At 45.8% G+C, this 16,620-nt stretch overlaps 1 protein-coding gene across 26 annotated transcripts in view; it reads right to left on the bottom strand.

Annotated features, from left to right (window-relative positions):
- The window catches only part of ZNF618 (zinc finger protein 618), a 184,918-nt gene that overhangs the window by 28,678 nt on the left and 139,620 nt on the right, over positions 1 to 16,620 (bottom strand). For 9 of the 26 annotated variants that reach the window (XM_033858435.2, XM_073806454.1, XM_033858427.2 and 6 more), the window contains 3 exons: positions 10,961 to 11,020; positions 10,330 to 10,419; positions 503 to 742 (listed from right to left, as the gene is read on the bottom strand). In XM_033858435.2, the coding sequence (XP_033714326.1) occupies positions 503 to 742; positions 10,330 to 10,419; positions 10,961 to 11,020 (390 nt within the window). Of the gene's footprint in view, positions 1 to 502; positions 743 to 10,329; positions 10,420 to 10,960; positions 11,021 to 11,599; positions 11,700 to 12,757; positions 12,853 to 16,620 lie in introns of those variants that run through there. The other 17 variants (XM_033858441.2, XM_073806453.1, XM_073806455.1 and 14 more) reach the window with 6 other exon arrangements.

The raw sequence follows: 16,620 nt of genomic DNA, 5'->3' as shown, positions 1-16,620 counted from the left end.
GAGTGGTGGGGACTGTGGAAAACCGGAGAGCACACGCTCTACTGAAGGAGGCAGCTGTGGCTCGGCCCCAAGGCAACTGCTACCCTGAGGAAAGTGGGCCCAGGACTGCCAGATCTGACTTTTCAATGTAAGCCAGAAATCAAAAGTTTCATATATAAATCTCCTAATGCTCAAAGGTTGGCAATTAATTTGAAAGAATTTAAAACCCCTTAGGCCATGACTTGGGGAGAAAAACATTCTCCTACTTAAAAAAATTAGTTTGCAAACCATCTTGTACAACCCTCTGATTTAGGGTAAGAAAACCTAGACTCAGAGAGGCTAGGTGGCTTGCCGTGGTCACAGAGCCAGCCTGAGGCAGAGCCGGGACCCAGATTCGTCCCAGAGAGCTAGGGACCACCACCCTCGCTCTTGCAAGGGAACAATGACCCCGGGCACAGCTGTGGCAGGTGGGGAGAAGGGCGGGGAGTGGAGGAAGTGTGAGGGTAACATAGGCCATTGGTACCTGCAGTTGCCTTGCTTGCCGGAGATCCCGAATTTGGAGTGCGGAACGTCGGGGTTTGGGTGGCTGGAGGGGTGCGGTGTAAGAGGGTAGCGCATCGGACCACGGAGGCCGGAGCCTTTTTCCCCGACTGGTTCGTCTGGGTCTTCGCTGCCACGAAGCGTGGAGACGGGGAGACCTCTGGATGCGAACACTCAGACCCCGTGTCTGGATCGTCCGGTGGCTCCCACCCGGGGGCAGTACCTGAGAGGGTCACGCTCTCAGTTGCCGAGGGAGCTTGGAACCGACCAAGTACCCCTACGCTCGAGGACCAAAACTTCTTGGTCCACAGAGAGCAAGGGCTCTGGCTCCCACCTGGAGCCTGAGAAAAGTCTGGGAGTCTAGAACCTTCCCCAGCTTCTCCTCGAGGGAAGCCTGATCGCCAGCTCACACTCAGCATTACTTGGAGGCCACTGACCAGCCCACTGGCTGGGTCACCCATAACCCTTGACCAACCCAGGCTCTGCGTGTCTAAGAACTCGGCCTGTGACCCACGCTTGGGGCACTTGAATTAGTCGACCCAGGCTCAAATGCATTTTCTAAAATGCTGACTCCTGAGCCTCTTTTCCTTCCAAGGCAGGCTGGCTCAGCAGTAACGATAGACGACAGAGAGGCAGAGACGTGCAGGGTTGATTGACGGGAGAGGGGAAGAGCAGAGGGCCCAATGTCGCCCCACGGTCTTACGGGAAGGGGCTCGTGGAACTCCTGGGCACTGCCTGGGATTGACAATCTCAGGGGACAGTGCTCGACCCAACACCTGACGCTTTATTGGAAATCAGTGCAGCAGCTCCCTGGTGGGGTTAGGGGCAGCCTGTGTCACCATTTCCCACACCTCCTGCCTCCCCTGCCCGCCTTCTCTGCAGAAACTGGAGTTACTGAGAACAGGGGTGGGGGGCCCTGACCCTCAGCGGGTCTCCAGCTTGGCTGGTATCAGGTGGCAGCCTCCTGCACGCTGCCCGGAGACGTAGTTACCGGGGTGGCAAGCCCCTGAATGTGGCCACAGTGCCACCTTCCAACCGAAAGGGGAGGCAGTGGTTTCACTCAACTGCAACTCTTCCCGGAGGGCAAGAGTGGACCAGACGGCAAGAGAAGGGACCCCTCCGGGGCTGACCGGGGGCTCACGGAAGCCACCGGCACTGGGAACATCTCAAGGGCACCACCTTGCCGCAGAGCCTGGCTGGAGCCTGGGAAGGATGCTGCCCTGCTGCCTGCCTCAGGGGCAGAGGAGAGACCTTCTTACACCCCTGCTCCCAGGGCAGTGTCCATCCTGGGCACCAGACGCTGCGCCCACGGCTCTCATAGCCAAAATAGACGGGCGCTCCCTGACCCTCCACCTCTGCCCACTCCTGGCCGGAGGAAGCCCAGGCCCAGAGACGCAGGAATCAGGGCCTTGTTCAAGGTCATACAGGACCCAAGGCCCTGAGGTGAGCTCAGAGGACTCAGGCTGGCCCCCCTTGTCCCTCTGGGGAGGTCACTGCCTTTCCACCTCAGTAGCAGCCAGATGCCAGGAGCTGGGGATGGGGCGTCCTTTGGTCGTGGCCCCGTAAGCAAGCCCTCACCTGCCCCCCCCAAGCCCCAGGAGGAATCCCCCAGGCTCAGTCTGTGGAGAACACAGGTGTCCCCCGCCACTCCTCTTCCCCGCCACCCCACTCTCCAGATTCTCACTTTCTCAATCAGGAACTGGAGACGGGTGGGTGGGGAAGGATACTTACGTATGATCCCCCTTTCTCCCCCCCTCCCTTTCAGAGTGAAAGACCTTGAAGGTCCCGAGTTCAACCGGAAGGGTGGCTCATCTCCCAATTCTCAATTGTTTTTTTCTTAGCCACGGGATAAACCTACACATCAAACTCTGAGGGAGGCGTCCAGCGTCCCATCTCTGATTTCTCCCCTGTCTCCCTGAAGCGCAGTTTGGGGACCACAGCTTGTGGTTCGCTGTTTAACGGAAGCAGCCCTGAGTGTGCGGTGAGCCTGACCCACCTCTGAATCTCGTCTGTCACCTCCGGCTTCTGCGGTCTTGGACTCTTTATTCCCCTCTTGGCCTCACTTTTCCCACCTCACCTCCACTGATGAGAGCAGGACACCCATCTCTGCACTACCAGCCTCACGGGGATTTTGTGAGAATCCACACAGGTCACGGAAGCACCTTGACCGGTAAACTACTCTTCAGATGCAAACAGTTATTAATGGTATTTTTTAGGAATAAGGAAACCAAGGCCCAGAATGGTTAATAAGTTTACAGCCACACAGAAAGTTAGTGCCAGGATGGGACGGGGGCTCAAGCCTGCCAGCTTCTCATGGAGGTCTTTGCACAGGCCATGTGGTCCCCTTAGGCACTAACACACCCCCGGGCACCTGGGCACAAGGGACAGAGAATTTCTGAGCAATAAACAGAGCGTGTTGCTTCCCCTCTTAGGCCTCGTCTCCACCCGCAGAATGGTTTCTAGGAGACCCTCTGGACCAGATCTTTTCATGGTCTGCGAGCCTGCTGTCAAAATCCTGGCGTTCCGTGTGGGAGAGCCCCTCCTTCCCCGTGGCAGGGAGCTCAGGACACCCAAAAGCACATGATACAGTAAACCCTTGCCTGGGGCCTGCCCACTTCTTGCCCTCTCAGTCAACCCCTCTCTCTTCCAAGTTTCATGGCCTTTGCTCATGGTATCCCCTCTGCCTGGAATGTTCTTCCCTCCAGTTTCTGCCTGGATTACTACTGCTGGTCCTACATACCTCCACCTAAACATCACTTCCTCCGGAAGCCCTCCCTGATACCCCACCTGGTCATTTATCTTCCAGTCGCCTCCCTTGTTCCCTTCCAAGATCTGACTGCCACCAATGATGACCCAGGGTGTGATCTTTGATCAATGCCTCTTTCCCCATTACCCTGTATGTTCCGTGGGGGTAGGGACTCTGCCACTTTGGTCCAACCACGCACTCAGTGCCTGGCACATTCCCTAACACACAGGAAGTGCTCAACAGATACTGTGGAACCAGGAATCAAAGCACGAATGGCTCAGAAGCACTTAAACAGAGCACATTAAAGATGGGATGCCCAAGAGAGGGCGAAAGAAGCTTCTCACATGTTATCCTCCCACTGGTACCAAGGGTATAAGGCAGCTAGGGACAAAGAGGCTCAGAGAGGTACGGGCACCATGCCAGGGTCACAGAGGAGATCAGTGCCGAGCCAAGATAAACTTCCCAGGCTCCTAACTCATTTCACTCAACCTTTTGCTCCATCTGTTGACTTTCTCACATGGAATGTTATCAGGCTGATATTCCTACCTGGGCTCTCACTGAGAAAGGAAGAAAGCAATTCAGACTGGCAGACTGGCCTAGTAAGAAAGGTATGAGATATTTACACATAAGAGATATTACAAGTAAGACAGCACGTGGTCTCTTCTTCCTGTAAGGCTGAAAATTTAACTGGAACAGAAATTCAGATACTATAAGGATTCAAGAAAGGTAACCACGCAGCGGAGAGGCAGGGAAGACCAGAGGATTTCCCTGAAACCTTTAACGCAGTAGAGGGGGGTGGAAACGCATTGGAGGCAAAAGGGAATAGGGTGCTCAAAGGCTAGAGGAGGGAATGCAAGGGAGAGGTGATGCAAGAGGAATCTCATTTGGGAACCACTGCTCACAGATTTTCGTCTTAGAAAGAGAACTGGAGACCTTACACTTCTGGCCATGATGGTATGCATACCTGGTACAGGACTAGCCCTCCTCCAGATTCAACTGTAAAGCTGGACAAAATGCATGGAACAAGAACTTTCAGACTCTGAATGTAGATGGTGCAAGACTGTGATTCATGAAAGAAGACCTGCTCTGAGCCCCAGGATCACCCCAGCTCTCTGCTAGGACAGACCCTCTGGACCACAGCACAGAGGTAGAGCTGGAAGGATGCGCTGTAATCTCACTGATCTGAGAGACAGTGATCAGAGTTCAGGGCTTCTGAGGCAGCTGGAATTGACAGGGAAGAATAACAAAGAGGAGGCAATTGTGCAAAAAAACAACTCCAGAAACGGGCAGAGGGGCCCCTTGAAGTCTCTGGCTGAACACCAAACTGTATTTGTACAGAGGGAGCCTCTGCAAAGACTGGCAACCAACAGCTGCTTGGGGGGGGCGGGGGATGCAGGGAGCTGACTGAAGATTCAGAGGTGGCAAAAGGCAAGGAGATGTCTGAGTTCCACCTGCCAGAGGAGAGATCTTGCTGAATACCTCCAGCATTCAGTTGAGACCCAGAAAAGCCATGCCTCAGAAGGATTACTCTAACCCTAGAATAAGGACTGCTCTGGAACTGCCCTAACACAGCTTTAAAACAAGGCTTTGAAGTATCAAGTTGATCTGTAAGTAGATGAACTCCCTGCCAGATGCCAGGACAAAATTCAACACTTTTTAGAAGAAGACAACAAAATCCACACACTCAGCAACACAGCATATGCATCCACAATGCTCAGCACAGAATACAAACTTATTTGTTAGGGGAAGTGGGAAAATGTGAGGAATAATCAAGAGAAAAAAAATCAACAGGAACATAAAGAAATGACAGGGATGATGGCGTTAGCAGCCAAGGACCTTAACACGGCTATTATAAATATGCTCAAACACTTAAAGGATAATATGAATATAATGAAAGAAACAATGTAAAAAGGAACCAAGTGGAAATTACAGAGACGAAAAATACGATAGCTGAAATGTAAAACTCACTTGATGGACATTTCTAATGAAACAAGTAAGACCGTAGAAGAAAAGATCAGTAAACTTGTACACAGGACACTAGAAATTATCCAAATTGAAACACAGAGGGAAAACAAGGCTGGAAAACCGAACAGAGCTTCAACTGATGATCTGTAAACATCATAAAACAATCTAATATATATGCAATTAAAGTCTCAACAGGAGAAGGAAGAGATTGGGGAAGAAAAATATTTGCAGAAATACTGGCTGAAAAATTTCCAAATCTGAGGAAAAATATAAACCCACTGATCTAAGAAGCTCAGTGAACCCCAAACAGGATAAACACGAGGAAAACTATACATCGTAATCAAACTGCTGAAAATTAGTAATATAGAGAAATATTTAAAAGCATTCAGAGAAAAGAGACCCATTAAATACAGAACGACAATCAGAATGATCTCTGAATTCTCATCAGAAACAACATAAGCCAGAAGATAAAGGAATGACATTTTTAAAATGCTGAAAGAAAAATATCTCAACCTAGAATTTCATATCCAAAGAAAATATCCTTCAAAAGAAAAGGTGAAATAAAAACACTTTCAATTAAGAGAATCTTTCATCAACAGACCTACAGTATAAGAAATGTTGGGCTCCCCTGGTGACGCAGTGGTTGAGAGTCCGCCTGCCGAGGCAGGGGACGCGGGTTCGTGCCCCGGTCCGGGAGGATCCCACATGCCGCGGAGCGGCTGGGCCCGTGAGCCATGGCCGCTGAGCCTGCGCATCCGGAGCCTGTGCTCCGCAACGGGAGAGGCCACAACAGTGAGAGGCCCGTGTGCCAAAAAAAAAAAAAAAAAAAAAAAAAAATCCATGTAATTTACCACATTATCAGAATAAAAGATAAGAATCATAGGATCATCTCAACAGATGCAGAAAAAACACCTAACACCAATTTCTGATAAAAACTTTCAGTAAATTAGAAATAGAAGGTAACTTCCTCAACTGACAAAGGGGCATCTATGAAAACCTATTTTAGCTAACATAATACTTAATGATGGAAATGATCATACTTAACGATGAAAAACTGAACCCTGTGACTGGAAACTAGGCAGAGATATCCACACATTTCATTTATTCAGCATTGAACTGGAGGGTCCTAATCAGCATAATGGGGAAGAAAGAGAATAATAAAAGGAATACAGATTAGAAAAAAAGAAGTAAGGCTGTCTTTATTAGCAGATGACATCAGTATGTACAAGAAAAATTCAGATAAATTTAGAAAAAAGCTAAGAGAACTAATAAGTGAATTTAACAAAGTTGCAGGATACAAATTCAATATATACAAAAATCATAGCAACAAAAACTGGAAAATAAAAAAATCACAGTAGCATCAAAAAACCCCATAAAATACTTAGATATAATTTAATGAAATATGTAAAAGACCTCTGCTCTGAAAATACAAACTATTGCTGAGAGAAATTTAAATAGACTTAAACCAATGGAGAGATACACTATGTTCATGAAGTGGAAGATCGACTATTATTATGATGTCTATTCTCCCCAGATTGGTCGATAGATTCAGTGTAATCCTAAACAAAATCCCAGCTGGATTTTTTTGTAGCAATTGGCAATAAGACTAACATTTATATTGCAAGGCAAAGTTCCTTGTTTTAAGAAAAATATTCTTAAAAATACACAAGGTTGAAAAACTGAGAGTACCTGATTTAAGACTTACAGTAAATAAGACCATGTTGGCACCAACACAGGCAAATAGATCAGTGGAACAGAAATAAACTCACACGTACTTACGCATTCAACTGATTTTCAACAAAGGTCTCAATGCAATGTCATGGAAAAAGGACAATCTTTTCAACAAATGGTGTTGGAACAACCAGTCATATGGAATAAAGTTAATCTCAAATCAAACCTCTCATCATTCACAAAAATTAACTTAAAATGGATCAGAGACTTAAATGTAAAAGCTCAAAGTATAAAGATTCTAAAAGATAATAAAGAAGAGTATCTTCACCACCTTGAGGTAGGCAAGGATATCCTGAGTAGAACTGAGAAAACACTAACCATAAAAAGCCTGATAAATTAGACTTCATTAAAATGAAAAACCGCTCATCAAAAGATACTATATGAAAATCAACAGTCACACCAAAGACTGAGAGAAAATGTCCACAAAATATATATTTGATAAAGACCCTGGATCTAGAGTGTATAAAGAACTCCTCCAATTTAACAATAAAAAGACAAACAACCCAACCAAAAAAAATGGGAAGACTTAAACAGTTTCCAAAGTAAAATATACAAATGGCTAATAAGCAAATGAAAAGGTGCTCAACATCATGAGTCATCAGGAAAATACAAATTAACACCACAATGAAATACCACTACACACTCACCAGAGTGGCTTCCTACCACCAAATTGTTGGCAAGAATTTGGAGCAAGTGCAACTCCCATCTGTGGCTGGTGGGAGTGAAAGGCGCTAGTGAAAGGCGCATTTCCCAGTCATCTTGGGAAATGGTTTGTCAGTTCTTAAAAAGGTAAACATACTCTCCCCTATGACCTATCAATTCTACTCCCTGGAATTTATCCAAGAGAAATGAACACAGAAAGCCTGGTACAAGCATTTTCAATAGCAGCTTTATTCATAATAGCCTAAAACTGGAAACAATTCAAACGAACAAGCCAATGGCTCAACAAACTGTGGTACTTGCGCACAACAGAACATTGCTCAGCAGTAAAAAAAAAAAAGAATGAACTGATATATACAACATGTATGAATCTTAAAAACATTTTGCTAAGTGAAAGCAGTCAGACCCCAAAGAGTACATATTATATGACTCCATTTCGTTACACCTCCTTCCAGTCAGCCTACGTCTCTCTGGATGCTCTCAGGAGACCCAGGGTCTCTCAAGGCCTGGCCCTGAGTACCACTTGATGAAGCCATCAAGTCCAGCCCCCAATTCCACACAGAACCCATGGACATACAAATATCTAGATCCAAAGGCCACTGGAGGGGCTATATCTTGGTCAGCTTTGGAGAATCAATCCTCTGTTGGATCTAACCTAAATCTCTCTCTGTAATTTTAAACACAGATGATCACGGAGTCCCTAGACTTCAGTAATAAAGAAGAGATGCACTCAACAAACAGATGCAGAAAGACAAAGAGAGTTCACGATAGAGAGAACAAGAAAATGAGGAACAGAGAAAGAGCAGACAGCCTTTCAGGAGAGAAGTACCTGGATGTTAGGGAAGTAATCAGGGTACAAACGAAGCACCCCTTCCTGCTGTACCATCTGACATGTGATGCAGGAGAACTTCATGGTTAAGAGTATGGGCCTGGAGGGTGCCTGTCAGGGTTCAAGCCAAGCTCCTCCTCTTATCAACTCCATGACCTTATTCAGCTTGTTCCAGCAAGAGCCATTTGGGGAAAGAGCAGAAACAGCACTGAAGGTTTTCTCCAAAGGCTGAAACCCAAGCTGCAGGATGGCTTTGTAACTAACACCTAACCGTAAGTGCATTCTGCGTAGCAACCCCTCTGGGCACCAGGCAGCGGGGCAGTTGCTGCTTCCCCGGAGAGCACAGGTAAGCAGGTACCCACACACAATTGCCCCGTCCCTGCCCATGGAGAGCGGGATCCCCAGAGGGGTCTGAGCCATGGAGCTCAAGCCACAGCCCTGATGCTCCAGCACCAGCACCGTGAGTGGGTCAATGGATGGGTTAGTGCCCACCCAGTGTAAGCTGTGGCCTCCCCCCCCCCACAGGACCTGGCCACGTCGTGGGCGATAGATAACCCGTACATGCTTAGCGTGGGTGGCAGGAGAGGCTCCTGTAATCGCGCCACTGCAGATGCCTGCCTGAGGGTCTCCTTATACTGGAGATGACTGGAATCCAGACCCCTGGGCTGAAGAGACCTCGAGAGCTCCCACAGGTGGGAAACCTGAGCCCAGAGAACGGAAGTGACAGGTCCAAGGTTACCCAGCAGTCAGGGGCCGAGCAGTATGAGAACCTTAGCCCAGTGTTCCACCTAAGGATGGGTGCTCCCCATCTGAGGGAGACCCCTCAGTCCTGCGGCTCTGCGCAGCAGGCAGGACTTCCTGGGGAAGCCACCTCCTCCACCGCCTGAGCTCTGGACACCCCTCCCTGCCCACCTGAAAGCCCTCAGGGGCCCAGGGGCCTGTGCTGCTACCGGAGGGTTGGGCTCTCTAGGCACCTTGCACCCTGATGACCTTGCATAATCCCTTCCCCTCCCTGAACCTAAACCTTCCCATCCACGGACTGTGGAGTGGGATCCCCATAGCTCTTTTGTGACAAACAAAAGCAGGGATACTCCCAAATACCTCTTAAACACCCCGCCCTACTGCCCTGCAATGTGGTTAAGCCCCGCCCTGTCTGAACTTTGGCTGAGGACTGAGGGCCCTCTTAGCTCATATACTTGGGGATCTAAGGATACAGACCCCTCTGACATCCAAAAGGGAAGCTGGGAAATCAGCCGCATGGGGAGAATGGAAGGCCAGGATGTCCCTGTGGGAAGGATCCTTAGAACCCTTTCCCTCCCAGGCCAGGGGAGGAGGGAGAGATTGGGGGCCTGCCCAAGGCCACACACATGCCTGTGACTCCACTGGGACTAATACCCGGGGCTTCTGAGGCCAGCCTGGCACTCCTTCTGACTTCTTACCCTTTCTACCTCCAAGGGCAAAGCTGCCTTGTCTAACTGACCATCCTCTAGCCTGGGTTAGGCCCTGCACTGGTTCAGACTGAAGCTGCATTACATGGTGCTGCCTTTGGGGGTGGCGACTCAGGAACCACTTGATTTGGAGGTGCTTGGAAGAGGTGAGGACAAGCCTGCTGAACGACTTGGGTGAATGATGCCCATCCTTCCTAACCCCAAATCCACATGGGCCCAGGCCTCTGAGACCGCCAGGGGAGGACTCAGACTTTCCTGGCTTAAGGGTGGGGCTTTCCCTGCTCCTGCAGTCAGGTGGCCCCAGGTCAGACTTGGACACCTAGAGGCTGACCCAGAACAAGTTCACCTTTGCTTTCACCCTCCCCTGGCAAAACTCCAGAGCCTCAGCCTATGGCTGGCCCACCCTTCCCCCAACCAGAGAAGGTACTCACTGATGGGGGCGTGTAAGGCCACGTGCTCCTGGTAGGGCGTGTAGTACTTGTACTGCTTTCCGCAGAATTCACAGGTATAATTGCCGGTTTCTGTCCAAGGAGAGGAGAGTGTGGGAATGGGTGCCTGTTCCCATCCAGAAGTAGCAGCTTGTTCCCTCCCCACAAACCCCTCCTCATTCTGGGACCACCAACTAGAATCAGGAGCCCCCTTGAGTCAGACCGCCAGGGTTCAAATCCCAGCTCCTCTATTTCAAGCTGTGTGACTTTAGGCAAATGTAATAACCTCTCCGTGCCTCAGTTTTCCTATCTGTAAAATGGGGCAATGATAGGACCACCTTATAGGATTGCTGTGAGGATTAAATTTGTATGTCACATGCTTAGAACAGTACCTGGCACACGCTGTCCTCCTCCATCGCTCCACCCCCAGGCCCCGGTGCTCAGGAAATGGGTGGTGTCCTGAGTTGACCTCCAGTGCCAACCTCTTTATCAGCCCCTTTTCAAGCCTTGCCCTCTGCAATGGCCACATGTGGGTCACCTTGTCTCCAGGGTCTTCCCTGCCCCCAAACGCCCCCCACCCCCTGGCAGAAGGGGCCATGTCTTCCTCTTGGGTCCCACCGGACTTCATCTTTACCTCTCTTTTGGCACTGCCTAACTTCTTTCTTCTTAAAAATTTCTGATGTAATATTGTTCACTGGGGGAAAATTATAAAATACTGATAAATACAAATACAAAATTTTAAATATAAGAGAAACTTCAATCATCTATAATCCCCCAAAAAGAGTAGCAGCTACCCCACAGGGTGGAGCATTCACCTGGCCACTTGCCCCAGACCCCACCCTGCACTCCCATCTCATCTCTCACTGACGTCAGCCGTCTGGCTTCTACGGGCCTTGAATTAGCCGGCCCTGATCTATATGCTCTTTGTAACCTGGCGCATTCATTCAATCAACAATATTTTGTAGACATCTTGCTCAAATCAATAAACATCGATCTCTACTGCATTTATTGGCTGCCTGGTTACCACTGGACTTTGGAATTTGCTGAGCCAGTCTCCTAAACCAGAGGACACTGAGATTGTTTCAAAATTTTTCCCTTATAAAAAAATGCTGTGATCCATACCCTCGTAGAAATTTTTGCACATCTGCTCATTATTTTTGCACACCACTGCGAAATAAAGATTATTGTTCATAATCTTTGCACATATTTCCTCAGGATAAATTAAGGGTCTGCATTTTTAAGGCTTCTGATCACCACAGCACCAACTACTTACTGAAAGACTGGGCCAATTTTCGCTCCCATCAGAAAGATCTCAAAATGACTGTTTCCATATACTGTAGCCAGCATTTAGTACTATCATCTTCTTACTGTGCCTGATAGGGAGAAATACATTGCACTGCTGGTTTTATTTTCCATTTCTTTGAGTTCTAAGGAAGCTATTTTTGAGGATTAATGAACTACAGTTTTTCTTTTGTGACTTTCCTATTTGTGTTTACAGTCAATGTTTCTACAGGCATGTTTACCTTTTTAAAATCGCTAAGAACTCTATAGATGAAGGGCATCAACATTTCGTTCGACATGTTACAAGTATCTTTTCTCAATTGGTTTCTTAGTCTGTTTATGTTCTTTTCTCGCAATATAGAAGCTTTAAAAATTTTGGTAGCTAAATAATTTTTGTTAACTGATTCATGACCACGGTAAAGATATATTATTGCTCTTTGTGGGCTCTGAAGTTGTTAGATCAACTGTATTAACTGTATTATTCAAACTCTATATAACCTTTATTTCTCTCCTTGCTCTGTCAAAGACTAAATGTTGTGATCAATCCTTCCAATTCATTGTGTTTCTGAATTTATTTTGTATATTTAGATATAATGTTGTTTGATGCAGACCGGCTCATGAGATCAAAACCTCCACTTTGACCCATATCCTTTGTTAACATTACACTATTTTCTAACACAGCAGTTCTCAAAGCATGGTCCCTGGGCTAGTGGCAATCAGCATCGCCTGGGAACCTGTTAGAAATGTAAATTCTCGGGACTTATTCGAAACATTCTGCAAGAAAAATCCTAAAGATGGGATCCAGTAAACTGTGTTTTAACAGGTCCTGAAGAAAATCCTGAAGTGTTAGAAAGTTAAGAACCACCACTCTTTTTTTTTTTTTTTTTTGCGGTACGCGGGCCTCTCACTGTTGTGGCCTCTCCCGTTGCGGAGCACAGGCTCCAGACGCACAGGCTCAGCGGCCATGGCTCACGGGCCCAGCCGCTCCGCTGCACATGGGATCTTCCTGGACCAGGGCATGAACCCGTGTCTCCTGCATTGGCAGGCGGACTCTCAACCACTGCGCCACCAGGAAAGCCCCACTCTAACTTTTAATTACACTGTTTTATTAGTTTGTCTGGTATTAATATTATTAGTTCTTGATAATTACTTTGTTAGGTCCTTCTACTTGTTCACATGTGCCTAAAGCTGTTTCCCTAAATTTTCTTTTACTTGCATTCATCAAACAGGTACTGTGCTAAATGCTGGCACAAGATGTTGAGCAGTGGTCCCTGCCTTCAAGGAACTTACAGTCTGGAAAAGGAGAAAGAAAAATCAAATCATCACACAAATCTAAAACTGCAACCACAATGGGTAGTCTCAAGGAGACACGGGGCTATGAAAATCTTAATAGGGAATTCAATTTAGTTAAGGGAGTAGGAAAGAGCTCCATGGGAAAGAGAAGACTAAAAGACAAGGAATTAACTAAGTATGTCTCATAAACCATTCTTAATTGGATTCTTTTAAGTTAACCTGAGAATCTTTGTCTTCTAATAAAGGAAATTATGCCATTTGCTTTTATTGCTATTACTGACTTGGTTTTACTTGTCTTATGATTCTTTTCTTTTCATCCTATACCCTTTCTGGTTTATTCCCTTAGTTTTCAGTTGTTTGATGTATGAACTCTTTTCTTTGCCTTTCCATTATTCTCCAATATTCCAGCATTTTCCAATATTTTCCATTGTTCTAGACAGTATATAAGATACATTTCTCTAATTTTTATAGTCAAGCACGAAATGATATTTTCATATCTATTACCATTGAGAAAGGTAGTTTAACTCAGTGCCTCTCAAACTTTAGCCTAAATAAGAATCATCTAGAAAGATTGTTACAACACAGACACCTGAGCCCCACCTTGGAGATTCTGATTCCACAGGTCTGGTGTGGGGCCTGAGAATTTACATTTTTAATAAGCTTTTAGGAGATGCTTATGCTGCTGGTCTGGGGACCACACTATAAGCAGGACTGATTTAACCTACACTATTGTATCCTTCACCTATTCCTTCCTTCCTGGTTTTTAACATTCATTTTTAATATTTTAGAATGATCTCTTTTTTTGCATTCAATTTTATAATCAGATTTGCAACATTTTAAACTTAAACTTACTTCTAGTTTACCTGGCTTCAGTATTCACAAGTCCTCTTTTACTATGAATTAATGCCTCATAATTGAGCCCTTGAATGTGTTCAACCACTCAGTTCATTGGAGTACATCTTCAAGTAATTTTTTGAAGTTGGGTATATAGGAGAAATAGCACGTTTTTGAGCCCTTGCTTTTTTTTTTTTACACATAAATCAGTTTGTCTAGATACAAAATTCTTAGATTACACCTTTTTCCCTTCAGAACTTATTCCATGATCTTTCAGCATTTAGTATTGCAGGGAAGTCCGATGCAAGTCCACCTTGAAATCATTTGTAAGTAACTTGCTTCTTTATTTCCAGGTACCTGTATAGTTTTCCCCCTTATATTTATAGTTTAAAAAGCCACTAATATCTATCTAGTTATGGGTCCTTTTTTATTGATTCTATCTGACATATAGGTTTTCCTTTAGCTGAGCAATTTTTTCTTCTATTGTATCTTTGGAGTATTGCTTCTGTCCCACCAATTATCTGGAACAGTTTCCCCGTTCTCCATATTTATCATGTTTTCTGCTTATTAAGCTCATCTGTTCAAGTTTGTCCTTCACATTATTAATTCCATTTCTGCAGATCAACTCCTCTTTACTATCTACAATGTAGGTTTTAAATCTGCTCTTATATTTTCTGCTTCTCTCCAATTCTTCTCATCTCACTCCTCTCTCTTTGCTTTTTCATCTTATATTGTTGCGTTTTCACCATACAGCTTCCTTTTTTACAGAGGTCATGCTATGGACTGAATTGTTTCCCCCCCAAATTCAGATGATGATATCCTGTCTCCCAATGCAATGCTATTTGGAGATGGGGCCTTTGGGAAGTAATTAGGTTAGATGAAGTCATGAGGATGGCAGTGGGGTCCCTCATGATGGGATTAGTGCCCTTATAACAAGAGGCACCAGAGAGTTTGCTCTCTTTTTCTTCTAACCATGTGAGAGTACAGCCAGAAAGAGGGTCATTGGACCAGAACTCAATCATACTGGCACCCTGATTTTGACTTCAGCCTCCAGAACTGTGAGAAAATAAATTTCTGTTATTTAAGTCACCCAGTCTATGGTACTTTGTTATGGCAGCCTGAGTGAACTAAGACAGGTCATATTTTCTCATACTTGACTGTGGTTGCCAAACAGCATTTCCTTCTAGACTCTGTGGTAGATCATTTTCAGAGGTATATTCTTCCTCTAAGTCTCTTAAATTCCTTTCTTGTCATGTGGAATTTTCATAGTTTCCAAGTTTTATTTTCTTATTTTTTTTTTTACCTTTCAAGTCACTCTTCCTTATCCAGGTATAAAACTCAAGTAACCTATAAATAAATCCAGATTTACACTGTTTCAATAGACTTGAACGAATGGTCCTCAATCATCCCCCCATTATCATGGTAGACCATTACCATGGGAGTAATTCTCAGATCTGCACCCGAAGAGCACGCTGACACACAGGGCCTCTTAGACCAACTCCCTCCTTCTAGCAGGATTCCTCTGCTCTGTCCTGGCTCTGGCTTCCTCCTCCTTGAGTACTTAATTCTCCAATTTGCTCAGCTGACATGGATGTGAAAGGCATACTTCCCAGCATGCCCTGCTGCCACTGTTTCTCCTCTTCCCCTGACCTATAGAGCTCTACTTGTGGGGACTAGTCCCTCCACAGTGCACCGTACCCCTACTGGCTCCCCTTATTCTGTGCCTCATCACTATCAGGGTTCTGTGGCACTGGCCAGCTTACAAAAAGTGGCAGAAGCCCAAGAAGCAGGATTCTGATCTCACAAGGCAGCTGCTGAGTGGTAAAGGAACAGCCTCATACTCTTATAGACATCTCAGTTCCATGGCGTCAAGCTGGGAGCCAAACTCAGTCAGTTTTCTCAATGCAATTCCCTACTCCATATAATTTGTGATAATTCCTCCTGGGTCCTAGCACCGGCTGGCTGTCAGACGTAGTTACTGATATAGAGAACAAGTTTCATCTTGCTCTGCACCTTTCTGGATAATTAATAGGTACCACTTGTTTAATGCTTTCCATGTAAATGTCAAGGACTATACTAATTCCTTTACGAATATAATCTCATCTAATCTCCATGACAATCCTGAGAGGTGAGTTTTACTGTCATTACTGTGATTAAAGAGATTACCAAACTTGCAGGACGTCACACAGGCATTAAGTACAGAGCTGGGGTTCATCTTTGGGATGGCTCTAAAGCTCTCGCTCTTGACTATCTCTCAGCAACATCGCTCATTCGTTAAGCCCTAAATACGAGCCGGGTGCTGGGCTAGACACTTGACACAGGCATTCTCCAACAGCCCTGAAGAACAGATAGATGTTCTTATTCCCAATTTATACAAGAATCAAAGGACACTCAGTGGGGGTAAGTAGCTAGTAAATTGGTGATGTCAGCATTCAAACCTGGGCTTGTCTGATTCTATAGCCTATGTTGTCTGTATTCTATTTTGATAATTATGATACTACAGATGGAAGGGGTGGTGCTATGCTGGGACTGCTGGCAGACGGCACTGAAGCAGGAGGGGGGCAGTTTCACAGATCCCAATGTCCCTGTCCTGCACTGGTCTATGAACGTCCATCATGGAACATGTCTGATTCACATCTGGGTTCTCCCACAGTCTAACTTCTGGCAGTCTTACTGTTAAGGATTTCATCATTTTCTTCACTTCAAGATTGTTATTTTTTTGTTTTAAAGATTTTTTTTGTTTTGATGTGGACCATTTTTAAAGTCTTTATTGAATTTGTTACAGTATTGCTTCGGTTTTATGTTTTGGTTTTTTGGGTCTGAGGCATGTGAGATCTTAGTTTCCTGACCAGGGATCGAACCCACACCCCCTGCATTGGAAGGTGA

The sequence above is a fragment of the Tursiops truncatus genome, chromosome 6, assembly GCF_011762595.2.
Source record: "Tursiops truncatus isolate mTurTru1 chromosome 6, mTurTru1.mat.Y, whole genome shotgun sequence".
Lineage (NCBI taxonomy): Eukaryota > Metazoa > Chordata > Mammalia > Artiodactyla > Delphinidae > Tursiops > Tursiops truncatus.
The sequence above is the reverse complement of the archived record's forward strand: the minus strand, read 5'-3'. Positions and strand labels throughout refer to the sequence as shown.